Source organism: Python bivittatus, unplaced genomic scaffold, assembly GCF_059951505.1.
Source record: "Python bivittatus isolate LINGU-HERP-01145 unplaced genomic scaffold, Pbiv_v1 ctg000690_np1212, whole genome shotgun sequence".
NCBI lineage: Eukaryota > Metazoa > Chordata > Lepidosauria > Squamata > Pythonidae > Python > Python bivittatus.
This window is the reverse complement of record NW_028277096.1, coordinates 4650512-4667897: the sequence shown is the minus strand read 5'-3', so window position 1 is coordinate 4667897 and position 17386 is coordinate 4650512. Positions and strand designations below refer to the sequence as shown.

Here is a 17386-nt window from a genome sequence, read left to right as displayed (position 1 = left end):
AGAGCTGGAATCAGGACTTGTAATCAGTGAGTTCAAGGGAGGAAAACAAAATATTAACTTTGCTGCAACAAAAGCTATTGTTCTAGTGGGTAGATGGGTGAGTGCTATTTTTGTATCTTGTATGAAGTTTTGTCATCGAATGGAGATCCATATTGCATAGACTGGGTTTCCTCTGATGCACTGGATGCTCCAAAACAATCTACTAATCTATCCTGTTGCCACCCCTTTTGCTTCTCACTCAGAAAGGGAAGAAAGTCTCCCTGTTTGATTGGGAGAATCTGCTTTTCCAAATGGCTTTAGTCGGTCTGGCTGGCCTTCTGTCAGTTCTAATTTATGGCCTTATTTTTGCTAATTTCTTCCCTGTCTAGTTTCCAATGTGCTAAGAGGCTCAGGCCTCTTAGTCTATATTTTGAGTGAGGAATCTGTGGCCCTCCAAATGTTGAACTATGACTCCCAACTGCTGCAACCAGTGGTTGGACTTTATGTTAGTAATATCGCACATTCCCCATTCTTAGTCTAGGTTTAGCTGCAAGACATCTCTAATCAAATTCCTCGGCACTATGATCCTGGACTTGCTAAAGTTTACTGCCTCTCGTCTAAATTCTGCAGACATAGAAAGAGGGCATCAGTGAAACTACCTCAGAAAATGTGGTGAAGGTGAATACAAAATGAAGACAGGGCATGGTTTGCAGGAGGTTGGTGCCTGATGTAGAAGATGAGAGAGGGGAAAGGTAGTTGCTGGCACCATGCTGGGAGCACTGCGGAGGTGCTGGACAGATGGTATGGTAGGAAGGAGTGGCTGGAGTTGGGAATTAACAGAGTTGACATCATCCCTGGCCCTTAATGAGACCCTTAAGTGCCTCCCATCTTTGGTAATGATGTGCAAGAATGAATAAATAATGAGAGGCAAGCGGGCAGGAGCGGTTAATTGCTGCTCCTTGGGGAGACAGATGGGACAGGAAAAGAAGAGTAAGTGTGTTAACCTGTTGTGTTGGCCCCATTCATAAAAAACCAGAGCAGATGGTTCCAGTTTCAGCTTGCAAGGAAAGCAAAAGCATACTCCATTCCATTGTGAAACCACTGCTTTTGATAAGTGTGCAACTGTATACAAGGGAAAGGATTAGCTTGCCAGAATTGTTGGTTGCTATTAAGAATGATAGAAATGAATTAGATCTTTCAGCAGGCTTGCCAACTGACTGAGACATTCAAATCTTGTTGAAATGAACAGGAGCTGCTTGAAAACAGGGAATTTCATTCCTTGTGGTGATGGAGACATGTTGTGCTATTTAGGAGAAAGGAGACACCGCTAAGACTTTTCATATCAGAGATCATATTGTCTCTAAGCAACAGTGTGTATGCCCAAACCACACTTCTTGGGCTTTCCTGGAAAACCAACTCAGTCCCTCTCCACTGAAATGAATTGGGATCTCTCAGAGCTATTTTTGCTTAAAATGTGTATTTAAATATCACATGGAGGTTTCAGTATGATTAAGCAACCTTAGGTCTGAGTCTGCTTTTGGCAACAGCAAAACACTTCTGAAAGAATTTATAGGCTTTTGAATGTGCTAAAAACTGATTTTTTAAATCATGCTCTTTTCCTGACAATTTGAGGGTAGGAAGCATTATTTATGCCCTTGTCTTTGCACAACAAGCCTGTGAGTTAATTTAGGATAACAGATGATAAATGGCCAAAGGTCAGCTAGTGAGTTTCGTGGCTGGATTGAGATTTGACCCCAGGTCTCCTTGGAGTCTAATCTAACACCATTCTGACCTCACTTAACATGTTTCTATTGTATTTGAAGGCAGAATGTTTAAACTGCACTGACAAAATGTCCTCTGCAATCATTTACTGTATGCTGATGAGTGAAATTGAGATTCCCAGATAACTGAAGATTGTAAATTGGGGGATGAGGGGAAGAGGATGGGGATATTTCAGATTAAGTATGGGAATTAAGCACTTTCTGAGTGCCTGAAAAGAGTGCCATCAGAAAAAGGCCAAGACCTGTTTATCATCTCAGAAGATGGGACATGTAGTAATGGATTTAAATTACAGGATGGCAGACTACAGTTGAATATTTGGAAACATTTCCTAACAGTGAGGGTCTTTCGATAGTGAGCAAACTATCTAGAGAGGACAAACGGAGGCTGGGTTCTTGTAAAGAGCAAGAGCATGAACACAGTGGCTTAAATATAACCTTCCAACATCATCCCAAGTGGCATGAAATAAAGATGTGTGAAGCCTGTGCATCTGTGGCTTTTTAGAAGGAAAACACAATAAAGACAATAACTTGTAGCATATCCATAAATGTTCGAATACTTCACACACATTATTTCAATAACTGTATCTTATAAGATATACAGTAGATATACTTTGTATTGCCTCATTATTGCAAGGTGGGGTAAGTACATGGGTATCCTCAGGGGAGTCAAGGAGAAGCAAATGATGAAAGATATATGATAATACAAATTATATGCTTGTATGCAAGTACAATATGGTGGCATTTGTGTGATGATGTCATGATGCTTGTCATCATTTTGGCATCATCATGATTTGCTGCAGATACTACTGGATAGGTAGGCTGATTGCATCAGTCTGCCAGTGAAGCTTATAGTAGCTATGAGATCTGAACTGAGAAAACCTTGAGTCATGCTATTTCATCCATCAGTATGTGGATTTCAGGGGAAAAGTTGTGGCTTCAGTAAGATGCACCAGACTGAATAAGAACACTGTTTCCTAGTTTCTTATTTCATAGAGTTATGAAACCAAGATAATCCAATAGGCTTAGTAAAAATTGGATGCTTCCATGTCTATGCACTCCATCATAAACTGCTAAACTCATAACCATTTTAGTTTCAAGACTCAGTGGATTATCCCCTTGAACTTCACAAAATCCCCATTCAGATATTATTCTTCTTCTCCTGTGGCTGCATCCTTTGGAAATGTTGAGAACGGGAGCTTCTGTATGCTGCTTGTGATTTTGAACCATACGCAATCAGAGTTCCAAATCATAAGAGGGATGTTCAGTAAACAAAACAGATTTCCCTCTTCCAAATTTCTCCTCTCAAACAGCTAAAATGGGAGTAGGCCTGAGCATGCACGGCTCTTCTTTCTTCTTCCACACAACTGGAATAGTACAGAAGAGTACTCTAAAAAAGGCCAATGCTTTCCCTGCAGTTGAAATCATTATGTGTGGATGTGTGCTGTATTTTTAAGCCTAAATAAGAACTTGGCAACATTCATTCTAGTCTAAATGTAATTTCTAGCAAAATACTCCAACTCATATCCATCCTATCCTAGCAGTTTGTTCTGACAAAAGACATCAAGAAGTCATCTCCCTCTGGGCTAATAATAGATAATATACATATAAATGCACAAGGAATTTGAACCTCATTAAAGCACCAACTTATTATAACCACTTGGCTGTTATGTCTGTAGCTTAGATAGTGAGAGTGTGAAGAGGCAGAGATACCATGGTTACTCATCTCCATCTATTGCATGCCTTTGTTATTCTTCCAGCTGGTGCATTGATGCCCCCAACCCAGCCCACAATTGCTGCAGCTTGTTCCCATATTGCCTTTTCCTTGGGGAAAAAGAAAGAGGCCCACGGCTGTCTCTGTGATAACAGACCTGGGGACAGCCCTGACACCCTGCCCCTCTTTCCCTTGCCATCATTACCAGCAGCTCCCATCATTAACTTCTTCTATTAGATGTGTCTCCATCTGTTTGGCTTCCTTGTTTGCTGGAGAAGTTGCTGGGCAAACTATGGCAACTGAATCCTGGGCACAAGTTAGGACAGCAATACCCTTTGTATTTCAAGGGACCTATTGCTGCTGAAAGGTAACTAAGGTAGCTCTGAGCTCCTTCAGGAGGAATGCAGCACAGTATAATACAATAGACATTATAGGAGGCAACCCCGATAAAGGACAAAAGTTTCAGCAAAAGGTGTACAAGACTAAGGATTCCCTTTATTAATGAATTACATGTACATCCTGCAGATATTTTGTAGTCTGAAGGGAAACCTTCCCATTCATACATAGGGCCAATGCTCCATCCAGGCACAAATTCTTGCTACTACAAGGGCTCACATATCTTCATCTCATTTAATTCACACTACCACAAGTCCAGGCCCCAATATTCATTTTTCACAAGAATGCACTATGATCAATGAATGGAAAGTTTTACTCCTAATGCTAGGTTGTGATAGCCTATGACTTGGAAAAAGAAGAAATGCACTCTATGTACGTTTAGATACAATTTTACTGTTGGCACATTGATGTTTTCCAGGTTGGACTTTTTTTCTGAGTGGAAAATGTGCCTGGCACTGAATAGGCTTAAATGATGATGATGGCTTAGAAATATGGCAAATGAGACGGGGAGGAAATAATAGAGGTTTATAAAATTACGTTTGGTGCAGAGTACGTCGATACAATTTTTTCCTCACCTTCTCTTATTTAGACTGGAATATAGATTTAGGACAAGGAAGAAAAGTCCCTCTTTACAAAGATACAGTACAGTTAGTGTATGGAATGTACAGTAATAGGACCTGTTAGTGGCCAGGAACAAAGATGGCTCTAAATGGGGTTGGTTAGATTCCTGAAGGAAAAATAGATAATTCACTCCTTGTGATAGTGGCTATATGGAATTCTAGGTTCAGAAGCACTCTGCTGCTTAATTCTAGTTGATAGAGAGCAAAGTGGGAGAGAGCTATTGATTATTTTAATGCTTATTTGTGGGCTTCCTAAAGCCATCTGGTTAACCGTGCTTGGAAACAACACACAATCTAAATAGATCCTTTGTCAGATCCAGCCACTCAGGGCTCATCTTTATTTATTTAATTTCAATGTATTAGCCACCCAACTCCAATGGTCTTCTATTGTTCTGCTTTAAAAAATAAAAATAGAGAACTGTATGGGAACAAATCTCCCCATGACTGCTAGCCATAATATTTTAAAACAGACTCTGCATTAAGGAGAAGAATACTTCTGATGATAAGATGTTGGAGAAGAAAAATGTTCATTAACCCCTGCTTATAAGCTTCCCTAGTGTTTCTAGCTGGCCATTTTTAGAGATATTAATTAGCTAGGTGATTAGGCCCAGTAGGTATGGCAGTGGGTCTTCCAGAGTTTTCACTTCTCATTTTCTGCCAGCCTCTTAATTCAAGAGCCTGTCAGGCTTGCACAGAGAAAACAATTCCTCAACAAGCTAATCTACTAACTAAACTAGCATGTTTTGGGTTCCAATCCTGCAGGGAAATTTAAGCTGCTGGATCAGGACAGGGATGTTCGGGAGCCCGTGCAGTACTTCAACAGTGTGGAGGAGGTGGCTAGCATCTTTCCAGACCGCGTGTTCGTCATGGAGGCCATCACCTTCAGTGTAAAGGTTAGTTGTACTTTAACATGGTGGCTATGTGAGCAGCCTAAAGTATAGGTGGGAAAGAGGGGAGTGGGAGTGCTGTTTTTGCTCCACTCAAGTCAAAATCTCTCTGTTCAGGTTTGATATCTGATTTCTTGACAGTTGTCTTGTTCTGCTTGGTTAATGACAAAGCTATGGCAAAGCAAATTAAAAGAATCTTTGTAAACCCAGATTCAATCAAATCTCCTTACCCTAAATGTGGCTTGCAGTTTAATTGACAATTTCATACCTAATAGGATATATAAAATTTTTGAAAGATCACAGCTCCTTTATGCAATAACCATTGCTAAACTGAGAAATAAGCTGAGATATAAGGAACTGAAAGCAGAATATAGCTTGCTTTCCAGTGTAAATTGGCCTCAAAGTTTAGAAGGCTACTTTGCTTTTGGGCTTTCCAGAGGCAACTGGTTAGCCTCTAGGAGAGAGATGCGATATTGAAGTGGCTGGACCTCTTTTAATCTGATCCAACAATTAGGATCTTCTGTATTTTTTGAATATCTTAATGGTCTTTTTAACATGTATTTAGGGATCTGCTCAGAATGAATAGAAATATTAATGTGTCTTCCCTAGTTTTATCAATTACTGTACATTTTAAACCTAGGGTGGAGATAAGTTTTGGAAAATCAGGGAGTAGTCCCCGGGTTAAGAATGTCCAGTTTACGGACAACCCACAGATAAGAACGGAACCTATTATAGCAAAATTTGAGTTAAATACACAATGATTTGAGTTAAATATACAATGGTTTGAGTTAATTACACAATACTACTTATATAGTATTATACAATAATACGGTTCCGGCTTACGTAGAAATTCAACTTAAGGATAGACTTTGGGAATGGAACTCATTCTTAAACTGGGGACTAGCTGTACGTTCATTCAGTGCCTAGGGGTTTCTAGCTCAATTTGGATCTCTGCCTTTCCAGTTAGGTTACTATAAGTCTGTGAATGAGTTTGAGGAATAAATAGAAACACCTTTCCTACCACAAAGCTAAACACACTCTGGGAAGGAAATGTAATGCACTTTACTGAAAACCACAACAATAACAACAAGTAGAATCAAATGCATTCTAAATTTAAACAGGGCTTGGTTTTCAGGAAAAGCAAAGGATGAAAACTTCAGTAAGAAAAATTCAAAAAGTGTCTACAATCCTAATTACACATAGGGGTAATTCCCATGGAACAGAGTGGGATTTTCTTTTGGGAAAACATGTATAGAGGATTGCACTGAATCTGTAACAGTAACATCTTAGAACTTCATTTGCCAGATGAAATGGAAAATAGTTTCTGTACTCTGTAGAACAGAGATACACAGGGGTATTTTCTTTTCAAGTGGTGACAGCCTTGATCTTAAAGCCAATTCAATTATCTATTTTGTGGAAACCAACAAATGTCTTTTAAGTAACCCAAATTAGATAATTTACTGGAATTTGACTTCTCTCACCCCAAACCCATGCAATCTGGCGTCTCTCTCAATTGCCCATCCAGGTGTCCATTCCTTAAACTTCTTTCTAATCTTCTGCGTCGAAGAGGCCCCTATTCTGTTTTCCCTTTTTGATCAGATGGACATAACTCAAGACTTCCTGAGTGGAATGAAGCCCACCAGCCCCAAATGATGGCCTGTAGTACTTCCTTCCTCCATACACAGACATCCACCTTCTAGCTTTTCTTACATGGCTCATATTGTGGCAGAACAAAGCAGTAGCTTTTGTATCACAGAATCCCCCCTTACTCAAGCCCCTTCTTTCCTTGTCCTCCATATCTGTTGTAGAATTCGCCTTGTTAAGCCTCTTATCTCTCCATTTTTCCTCACCAACCGGCTTCTTCCAGGTTGTATCAGGGGAGTTCAGTGAAGACAGCGAAGTATACAATTTCACACTGCATGCAGGAGATGAATTAACACTTATGGGCCAGGCAGAGATTCTGTGTGCAAAAGCAGCGAAAGAAAAGTCGCGTTTCAATACATTGCTGCGGAAGTTGGGCAAAGCAGGTGTCCCTGGTAGTGGTGGTGGCAATGGTGGTAGTGGTAGCAGCAGCAGCAGCAGCAGCAGCAGCAGCCACACCGGGGGTGGCAGCAAGCAGTTGAAGGGCAAGATGCCTTGTCTGATCTGCATGAACCATCGGACCAACGAAAGTCTCAGCTTGCCCTTCCAGTGCAAAGGGCGCTTCAGCACTCGCTCACCACTGGAGCTGCAAATGCAGGAGGGGGAGCATACAATTCGCAGTATCATTGAGAAGGTGCGGCTGCCTGTCAATGTGATTGTGCCCAGCCGGCCTCCCCGCAACCCCTATGACCTGCATGCCATCCGGGAGGGCCACTGTTACAAGTTGGTGAGCATCATCTCCAAGACAGTGGTGTTATGCTGCATTCTCCGCAAGGATGAGGTGGCACCCTTTCACTTCCTCCTGCTCACAGATATGCCCCGTTTTTTGCTGCCAGAGGGGATGTGGCGTGGCGGCGGAGACCCCCAGCTGGAGAAGTTGTTACGAGAAACTGCTGCCCTCTGCCAGGAATGCTTCGATCCCAATGAATATTCCAAGGCTGTGCGGGAGGCCAAGCCGGACTTCTCAGAAGAATGTGCCAGCCCCCGCCACGTACGACTCTGTCTGCAGGGTTGTGCCCGTGATGAATTGGCCCAGTCCTTCCAGCGCCTCTCGCTTTGCTTGTATGCTGCCTCTGAGAGCAGTTGCCAGGACTCAGCCCAAGGAGGAAGGACCCAGCGATTGTTTCTCCCCTCCCGCCAAGAGCCCTCTGGTCTTATTTCTGATACATTGGATTCTGAGCGCGAATACATGACACCTGATTGGGTTGAACCCACATTCCGGACTCAAGAGCTCCCATATGAAGAATTGTGGACTAATCAAAACACAGAGAATTATTCTGAATCCAGCAGCACTGCTCCCGGACTGGAGAATGCCAACAAAGGTCAGCGTGATCTTATCTCTTTTGGTAGTGTCTCCTCACCTCTGGGTTCACCATGCCACCGAGGCCTGCTGCAGGAGGACCTTAACCCAGATGCTCCTCCCCCAGTGCCACCCAAATCTGAAGCGGTAAGAGACTTGTGTAGTAGAAGGTTTGGTGGAATATCGAAACTGCAGCCAGTGCAAGTCACTCAAAAATGAATGTGTTTTATTGTGTAACTTGAACTAAATGTCAAAGGATGTTGTCATCCAGAGAAGGGAAGTATAGTTAAAAGTGAATTTTGCTTATTAGGACAAATTCTTCATGTAGGGATATAGATGGATAACTTGATAGGAACATTAACATTTCCATACTGAGGATTATTAGAAAATGAACTGAAAACAAAATTATTTCTTTATAAAAATTTGAGGTGTAACCACATTTGGAATATTGTGAACAGTTTTTGTCATTGTGCACATTAAAAAGTTTGAGCACTTCCTCTATAAAGAAAAATTACAGTAGTAAGTGCATTTTAATGTAGAGAAAGGTCAAATAAGGCATCCAGATGTTGTGAAAAGTGAAGACTGGGAGAAGTTTTTCCCACTCTGCCATAACCCTGAGGTCATTTAGTACAGCTGAACAGTGGAAAATTCAGGACAGAACAGTATTTCTTCACACTGCACATCGTTTAACTGTAAAATTAACTAAGTTATTTGTTAGATCTATAACTCAGCTTTCTTCAGGAGCTCAAAGTGGCAAACCTAGTATTCTCTTTTCTAGTTTTTTCCCCCCACACAAGAACCATCCTGTCACATAGGCTGAACTGAGAGTGTATGCCTGTCCCAAAGTCACCCAATGAACTTTCATGGCGGATGGTGGACTTATGCTTGTGTCTCCTTGGTCCTAGTCCACCTCCTTAACCACTTTACATATTATTACAAGTCAATCCTGAAAATTAATTGCTATTCTGCAAGCACAGCTGTAACTTCAGATGGATAGAACATAGGATTCTCCAGGAATAAGCAGAAATCCAGTGTGGGACAGAAGTAGGAATTTTGACCATTTTTGTTTTTTTCAAAATACAACAGTAATTATTTTTCAAAGGGTTTCTAGAAAGCAGAAGGAATAACCTCAAGTGATTTTGGCCCAATCAGCTTCTAAGGAATGAGCCAATGCAATATATTAGGCATTGCCTTTGAAGCTGGTGATTTCTCAATATATTATAATGGATTTCCATTGGAATGGAATGGTAGTGATTTCAAAAAAATAAGTGACTATAAAGATAAGGAAAACCAATGGCAATGCCACTGGATGTGATCTTTTTCTGGTCTCTCACCCAAATTGATTATTTGCTGGGAAACCTGAATTTCCTAAGTCTTTAATGCTGCCCATATGTATTGTCTATGAAAATTGTATAGAGGCACTGAGAATCACAATGGAACTTGTGCTGTCCAAATTTCCTTGCAAGACATTTGGGTTAATGTTGATGATTCTGTAATAAAGGAATAACAAATAGGATCTGCTATAAAATGTTCTAGTATACAATGTATTTTTCCAGCTCTGCCATTTTCTAGGACACTTCATTTCATTGACTCACCCCATATTTATCAACTATCTTCTCTAGTAATGAATCAGCATTCCATAGCTATTGAATGTATTTAGTCTTCAGTATTGGTTTGGCTTTAATTAATTTTTCCCTCTTTCAAAATTCTTCAATTCTTAGGGTTTTCCCCATGCCTGCTTATACCTTATTATTGTATACAGATGGTGATATTTTGGATACATAAGTATGTGTATTTTTAGAATGAGTTTATAAAATGCGTGAAAATTTATATATTTATATGAATATTTTGGCGTATCTACACTTTCAAAGAAATTGGTTGGTTGCTATTAAAAATGAAAAAGTCATGTCAGTTGCTTGTTCCTCAGGAATAATTAGTTCTTCCTAGAATATTTGGAAATGAAATTTCTTTTCATATCATTAGTCCTTTCTGGGTTGGAAAAATGCACATCAGAGTGAGTATTGCAAACTGAACTAATGTTAAAGTAGGAAGATAGAACTTGTCACGGAACTTCCTTGTTCAATGGCAGTTCAGTGTTGCTGTTGTTTTTTTTAATAATGTGCAACTTTGGCTTAAAATGCCCATTTGGTCCAACCCTTCTCCATTTAATATAAGGCAGTTTTGTTCATATTGAGTTAAATAATATGAGTTAACTCATTGAGTTAACTAAAATCTTAATTATTTTGCTCTGTGTGCTGAAGTGTGTTTGGAAAAGACATTGAAAAACTCTACCTTATCCTCCATATTCTGTCCCTCTTAGAACAGAATATGAGGACCTGTATCTCTGAGCCAAAGAGATATATATTGAGAGTATACTTGGTGTACAATCTGTTGGTTGCTGGTCTTTAATGACATTGCTGGTCCTAGAGGTAGTGTTGGAGAAATACAGAACTCTCTGAGCTTGGTTGTTCTCTCGTTTCATTATCAGGCTAGGTAACATCATCAGTGTAAGGGAGAGTGGGGTTTTCTGACTTTTTGTATATAGTAGCTTGCCCTGCCAATCTTAATGGTGGTATAGCTTCCTTCTTGATGGTTGCTTGATTAGAGTGTTGTTTTTTCTCTATTTGCTGATGGTGGTCCAACTGTCTATGACCATGCCAGTACAGGGGAGCCACTGTCTCTTGAGTTACTGGACTATCCGTCTCTATCAATGGATGAGATGCAGTATACATGTGGACAGTACCATTAACACATAGAAAAGAACTTGACATAGAGTCGTGAATTGAATGGACAGCCAGATAAATGTAAATAATAAAACCTGTATTATTAATACCCTGCTTTTTTTTTTCTTTTTGTGGTCCAAGTTCATCTTTGATTAACTCAATACCATGGTGAACTTTCTTTTGTCTCTTGTCTTTCTCATCCTTAGCGTGGGAGTTTACCACGATAGACTAGAGGTTCTTAGTCATGGGATACACAATACAGCATCCTAGACTGATGGCCAACAAAGACAAATCTTCCCTGGACCTCTCTCAAGTCTTCCTATATAGCATTGGTCCTAGCTATGGCTTCTGATCTTAACAGCTCCAAACTCCACCCATAAGTGCTCAGCCTCATTGATTGTATTTGTTGGACTACAGATGAGTCCCATCCATAACTGGCTCTTCACTGTCTTTAGTTCTGGACAGACTCTCAGAGCATGACATTCTCTCTGGTGGAAATTCTCTCTGCCATTTCTACCTTAAACCATCACTACTGATGCCTCTGAAGACAGGTGGGATTCACAATATAGATTGTTCAAAGCTATCAGCTGGATATCAGCTGAGAGATCTTACTATATGAACCGTCTGATGCTTTTTGCAGTTTTCAAGGCTCACAGAGCTTTTGCTTACCTATTGTACAGATCTCATTCAACAATACCACTACTGTCCATTATATAAACAAATATGGTGGATTCTGATCCTTTCTTTTCTTAGCCTTGCAATTTTGGGACTTGTTTGCTTCAGCAGCCATATATGCAATGGTGACCTTTCTGCAGCAGAGCAAGTTATGATCTGTTTTCTTTTGAGTGATTTGTTCCTCCACTATTGGGACAAACTGCTACAGTACTCCTGAGTCTGGTGATTATTGAAGTTGTTCACAGGATGCCTTTCACCACAGCAAAATGATTCCTGGTAAGTTAGTGATGTGAAGCCAGCCTTGATTTCCAGCTCTGTTAATTTTTATCTAAATAATCTTTTCTTTAATTCCTGCAGAGGTGAGATTTACTATTTGAATAACAAGAAGATATAGCATCTTTCAGTCCTGTGACTGTTAGTATTGCATTTCTAGCCTGAGAATTCTTGAAGGAGGTAATGGACATGGTACAGAGATCATCCATTTGACTTTCCTGTGCCAGGAAGTAGCTGAGCTTCTCTTGTTTAGATTCTGACTTATCCACTTGTACACTTCAGTTCATTTTCTGCAAATGCTGTCATCTCTAAAATCTCAGAGTTTTTAATCTTTTTTTTTTAATGGACTTGTTTGGCAGTAGTTTCTGCCATGCTCGGAATAATAGATGGTTGCTACTTACCTGTAGCAAAAGATTTTATTTAAAGGACTTGCAAATTCTGCTCACCATTGAAACTCCAGCCCCACAGTGAAGTCTTCTAATAGTATTTTCAAAGTTGATGTCCGAGCCTTTCTCACCACTTGCAACGATGGACCTTCGTTTACTTACCTTCAAAGTGGCTCTTTGATGGTTGTCAGTGTAAAAACTGACTGACTGTTGTAAAACTGTGTGCTCTTTGGGAAAGTCCCTAATACCTCATAATTTTATACTGAAAATATGATTTTATAGCTTGACCTCCCATTTCTGTAATGTGTAATTTCTGACTTCCATTTTAATGAATCTTTTGTTCTCCCTATGTTTTTTGCTTCCCTTCCTTATATCTGAAATAATCACACCATTCCCTGGATGTACAGAGCCTTAGAAAATGTAATTTAGACCACTGAATCCAACCTATTACTCAGTGCAGATATATAAATTAAAATATCCTTAACAAATGGTTGTATAGCTTCTGCTTCAACACAACCAGTGAAGAGGAGCTGCCATCTCTCTGGGTAATTGATTATTGTATTTTAATTGCACTTGATGATTTAATCCTCACCATGATTGCTTATCCAGTTTCTTCTCAGCATTTTGCATGCTTAATTAAGGTAACTGTTATATTACATTATCACTCACCAACCCCTCTACACCAAGATCTATTTCCGGACATTCTACATGGGCATTTTCTCCTTTAACAACCTTTATTTTTTAAAAAAATCTTCCTCTCTGTAGGACATACACATAGTCTGATCTGGTAGCATTTCTTAAGCATTACAGGTTGGAACTTAAGGCCAATGCAGACATCAGTTTTGACACAGCAGTGCCATTCTCCATGTTGACCTAACGTGGCATGGTGGTCAAGGGCCACAATTCAGCCTTCTGACCTTCCAAAGTCTGCTTTCTCCGTTTTTTCAGTTTTTTCCTAAGTATATAACTTCATATGTCTTGGTTAAATTCCATCCTGTAATTTTCATTCCATTCTACTTTGTTAAGATCAAAAGTAAATCCAACTGGAGAAAAAAAAATAGGGGATAATTGGCAGGAAGGTGAATCACCTCTATCTTTTCAAGTAATCTTGGAAAAACCAGGTTTGGGAACATTCAGTTTCTAAAGTGTTCTACAGCTCTGCTTGAAGACTTTGAAAATTCCTCTTTCGGTCTGTATGGGCATGTTTGATCAGTCTACTTCAGAAAATATATTGGATTGTACTGTATCACCCCAGCAAATAACAATCTTTTCCCTCAATCTTTTTGTAGGTGAGAGAGGAATGTCGCCTCCTTGTTGCCCCCCCGGTGCCACCACGTGGTGCCCACACATCAGCCACCTCCAGCCCTCCAATGCCTGTGCGCTTCCCCAAGCTCCAAACAGCTGTGTCACCCAGCGCCAGCCTCTCATACTACTCATCTGGACTTCATGACATGTGAGTGATGGAACTGGGATAGGTTCTAGAGAGGGATTTGCAAGATACAGCCTTCCTAGTAGGAACTCAGTTGGGAAGATAAGAATAGGGAGAGGAGTACTGTATATGCTTAAGGGCACAGTACAGACTCCTGGACTGGTATCCAGAGGCCTTGAACTATCTTCCTTCTTATCATTGAATTGGCTGCCTGGGTCAGCTGTGCACTTACTACTGCTAGTTTAGGGGATGTGCAAGCATGCTGAGGGCAACAGCAAGAACTGGTGCAAGGAAATACCATATGGGTAGATCTTTTCTTATTGGTTGATCTTTATCTGAGGCACTCTCAGGTGGCAAAAAGGAGGCAGTGTCTTCCTGCCTAGATCCTAGAAAATTAAGCTAGCTATTAAAAGTTTTATGCAAAAAAGAAAGAGAAAGAAAAAGCACATTTCCATATTTACCCAGGAAAAAATAAATGAGATCTTTAATCCTGAGTTAATGACACAATGTAAACACTTTTCTTTTAAACTAATCCAAATGTGGCTGCTTGCTGGTTCTTTTCTTTCTAAGTAAATGTCCTAATTTCTAGGCAAATTGTGGAAAGCATAATCAAAAATAACAGTATCAGGCACATAAAACAAAAAATCTTATTGTGGGAGAAAGGCATGGCTTTGATAAAGCCATGCCTCCCTCTAGTTTTGGACTATATGTTTGGATCCTCCAAAAATGCTTGTAAAAAAAAGCTGAGCTTTCATTCCCATGGCTGTGGCACTTTGAACTTTCTGTGGGTCTCAGAAAAAAGTGAAAAGGGGCAGTACAGTTGATTTTTGTATTGGCTCTTGGCATTTATATTTTACCTGGCAATATACTTAATTGGAAAGAAACTTCCAGAGTTAGAATGTTTGGGGGAAGTTGAGTGAAAGTGATGATGTCTTGGGTTTCAACATCTGCCTTTTTTAAGAACAAGCAACATTGGATGAATTATGGCAATTTCTCATGTTCAAGAGATTTGTGTATGTTTAGGTCTATTTATGGAAATTGCATGTTGAGCGTGACATGAAATTTCTCTTCGCTTCCCTTGTTGTCAGGCAAGGATGACTTTGGAGCAGTGAGCACAAGATTTTTCAAATTAAGGAAGTTGGAAAAATGCATTGTCAAAACTCTGGGGGTGGGGTGCACAGCGTGTTTGGATGTTGCTGGATTTGTCCTCTGTGGTTTTAAAGGCACTCATCTGCTCCAGACTTGTGTTCAAGGAGATCTAAATCCCTTTTCACTTGATACTGAATGTTTTGTTTTCTTTGCCCGCCAGGTCAAGACCACGAAGTGGTAGCTGCTCCCCATCCCCAGACTCCTACTCCTTGTACTGCTATCCCTGCACATGGAGCGACTGCAAAGTTGGGGAGTCCTCTAGCCGACAACTGGCCAGCCCTCAAACACAGCTGCCATCTCAGCCCCCACCCGCTCAAGTGTCTTCCTGGTCTGATCCTTGGCCATATAATGACCTGGGCTCAGGTGTGGCCACTGGGAGATCCACTCCACTGCTGGGGAGCAGTGATGCCACTGCCATCAAGAGCTACCACAGCTGCCCTCGCCTGAAACCTCCCCCTCCACAAAAACGCTTTGCTCCCTTTGGGGCTCTCAACCCCTTTTCCAATGCAGCATATTCTTCCAGTCCAACTTCCTGTGGCTCCTCAGATTGGTTGGACTCTCTTGATTGGCAGAAGACAACTGCCTCTTCCACAGATACTTTTGACCCCTTTGAGGGCACTTCCTCCCCAGAGGGGGAGTTGCACTATAGCCCTGCACCACCACCTCGCTCATCAAAACCCTTTGACACGGCTGAAAACATTGTCATTCGGACGTCAGTAGCCCCTTTGTCATCCACCATTGTTCATGGCACTGAAGGGGGCATCACCCACCTTTATCTGGCTCAGGGGGTAATTGAGGCACCTCCTGCCCGTCTCAATGGGGATGGTTCACCCTGGCAGCCCCCTGGTGACTTATCAGCGCTATCACTTGAGGAGGTGTCTAGGTGCCTGCGTTTCATTGGCCTCTCTGAGGATGTGGTCAGCTTCTTTGCCCGGGAACGCATTGATGGTAGCATCTTTGTACAACTCACTGAGGAGATCTTATCTGAGGACTTTCATCTCACCAAACTTCAAGTCAAAAAAATAATGCAGTTCATCAAGGGCTGGAGGCCCAAGATCTAGATTGGCAAGGGAAGCTTTCTTTGTGGGTTGCAAGGGTTAGGTTCAGGCTGTCCCTTAAATATAAAACTAGGAAAGAGGCCAAAGCATATTTCTATACCTGAAAAATGGTAGCAGGGGGACATGAACCCAAGAGCAACGTAGGATTGTGATTGTCAGTTTTAACTACAAACCAACACAAGGAATTGGCAGGAGCTTGCAAATTTCCCTTTACAGAAATGGGCAAAGTAGAACTCAGAACAGGCCAGAAGCTTCAACATGAGTGGTGCGTTATGGCAGGTTACTATTGTCTTTGTGCCAAGATTAGCAAGGAGATTTATTGCCTTACATGATTCTTGTGTTGATAGTGTGGAAGAGAAGGAAAGCAGTATAGCCAAGGCACAGAAAGAGGGTTACATGCTCCTTTTCCGACCAAGCCCCAGAATCACCAGAGCTAAGCTGCCTATTCTACCGTGATAAGATTCCTGTTCATCTTCTGTTTGTTTCACATAGCATTAGTTTTGAATTTTTTTAAAGAAAGGGACAGGTAATAAGTATGCACCCTTCTGATTGTTTGGGGGTGATCAATTTGAGTAGGAGCCTTGTGACCTATGGTATGCAAAAAATAGAGGGAGCATATCTGCAGACTTTTCCCCAACTGCCTTCATAAGGTTTTGTACTTAAATCTTTGGAATGAAATGGAGGCAATACTGTATTTTATAGCCGAAAGATGTTCAGATAAATCTCACCTGGCAATCTCTGCCCTAGAAACCCTGATCCTTAATCTGAGGTCTAGATTAAAATGTCAGTGTAAAGTGTCAATTTATATTTTACAGCTTTGCTTAGAGACCTGCTTCCACGTGCAGGCTAATTTCAGTGCTCCCCTATGGGGAAAGCATCCTGCATGTAGAAAATAAATGGGCTTAAAAGAAGGGCTTAGGGTAGTCTAGAAGTGCTAATTGTGCGAGATCAGTGTGCACACTGACAGTGGTGCCCACCCACCTGCAATTCGAAGGGCTCCAGTGTAGTAAAAGCTTGATGATTCTGCTGTTTTTACACAAAGCACTGAAACTGCATAAGGCCACCTTCCTAAGCACTTGAACTTCTTAAGCACCTTTGCACTGCTCTAAGGGCTAAAACCTTAACAACTGTGTGCTGCTTAAATTTCATGTTTCTGCACTAAAATTGTGGATGCATGCAATTTAGGAATATTTGGGCAGCCTACTCTTTTGCCTATGCAGAAATTCTATAGCACCCACTGACAGTTTCAAGTAATTTGTTCCTACTCCAACTTACTTTCACAATTGTTTTTAGCGGAGAATGGGGCTGATTCAAGCCTAGAGGACTTCAAACTATTTGTTTCTACTTTTAGTACTGCAATAATCAAATAAACATTTAT

General features: G+C 40.9%; 1 protein-coding gene across 1 annotated transcript in view; it reads left to right on the top strand.

Moving 5' to 3' along the window:
* Nucleotides 1-17386, top strand: part of GAREM2 (GRB2 associated regulator of MAPK1 subtype 2) — a 31544-nt gene extending 14158 nt beyond the window's left edge. The window contains exons 3-6 of the mRNA XM_007422352.3: nucleotides 5250-5380; nucleotides 7242-8462; nucleotides 13662-13825; nucleotides 15111-17386. Of these exons, the coding sequence (XP_007422414.2) occupies nucleotides 5250-5380; nucleotides 7242-8462; nucleotides 13662-13825; nucleotides 15111-16011 (2417 nt within the window). The 3' untranslated portion in view covers nucleotides 16012-17386. The remainder of the gene's footprint in view (nucleotides 1-5249; nucleotides 5381-7241; nucleotides 8463-13661; nucleotides 13826-15110) is intronic.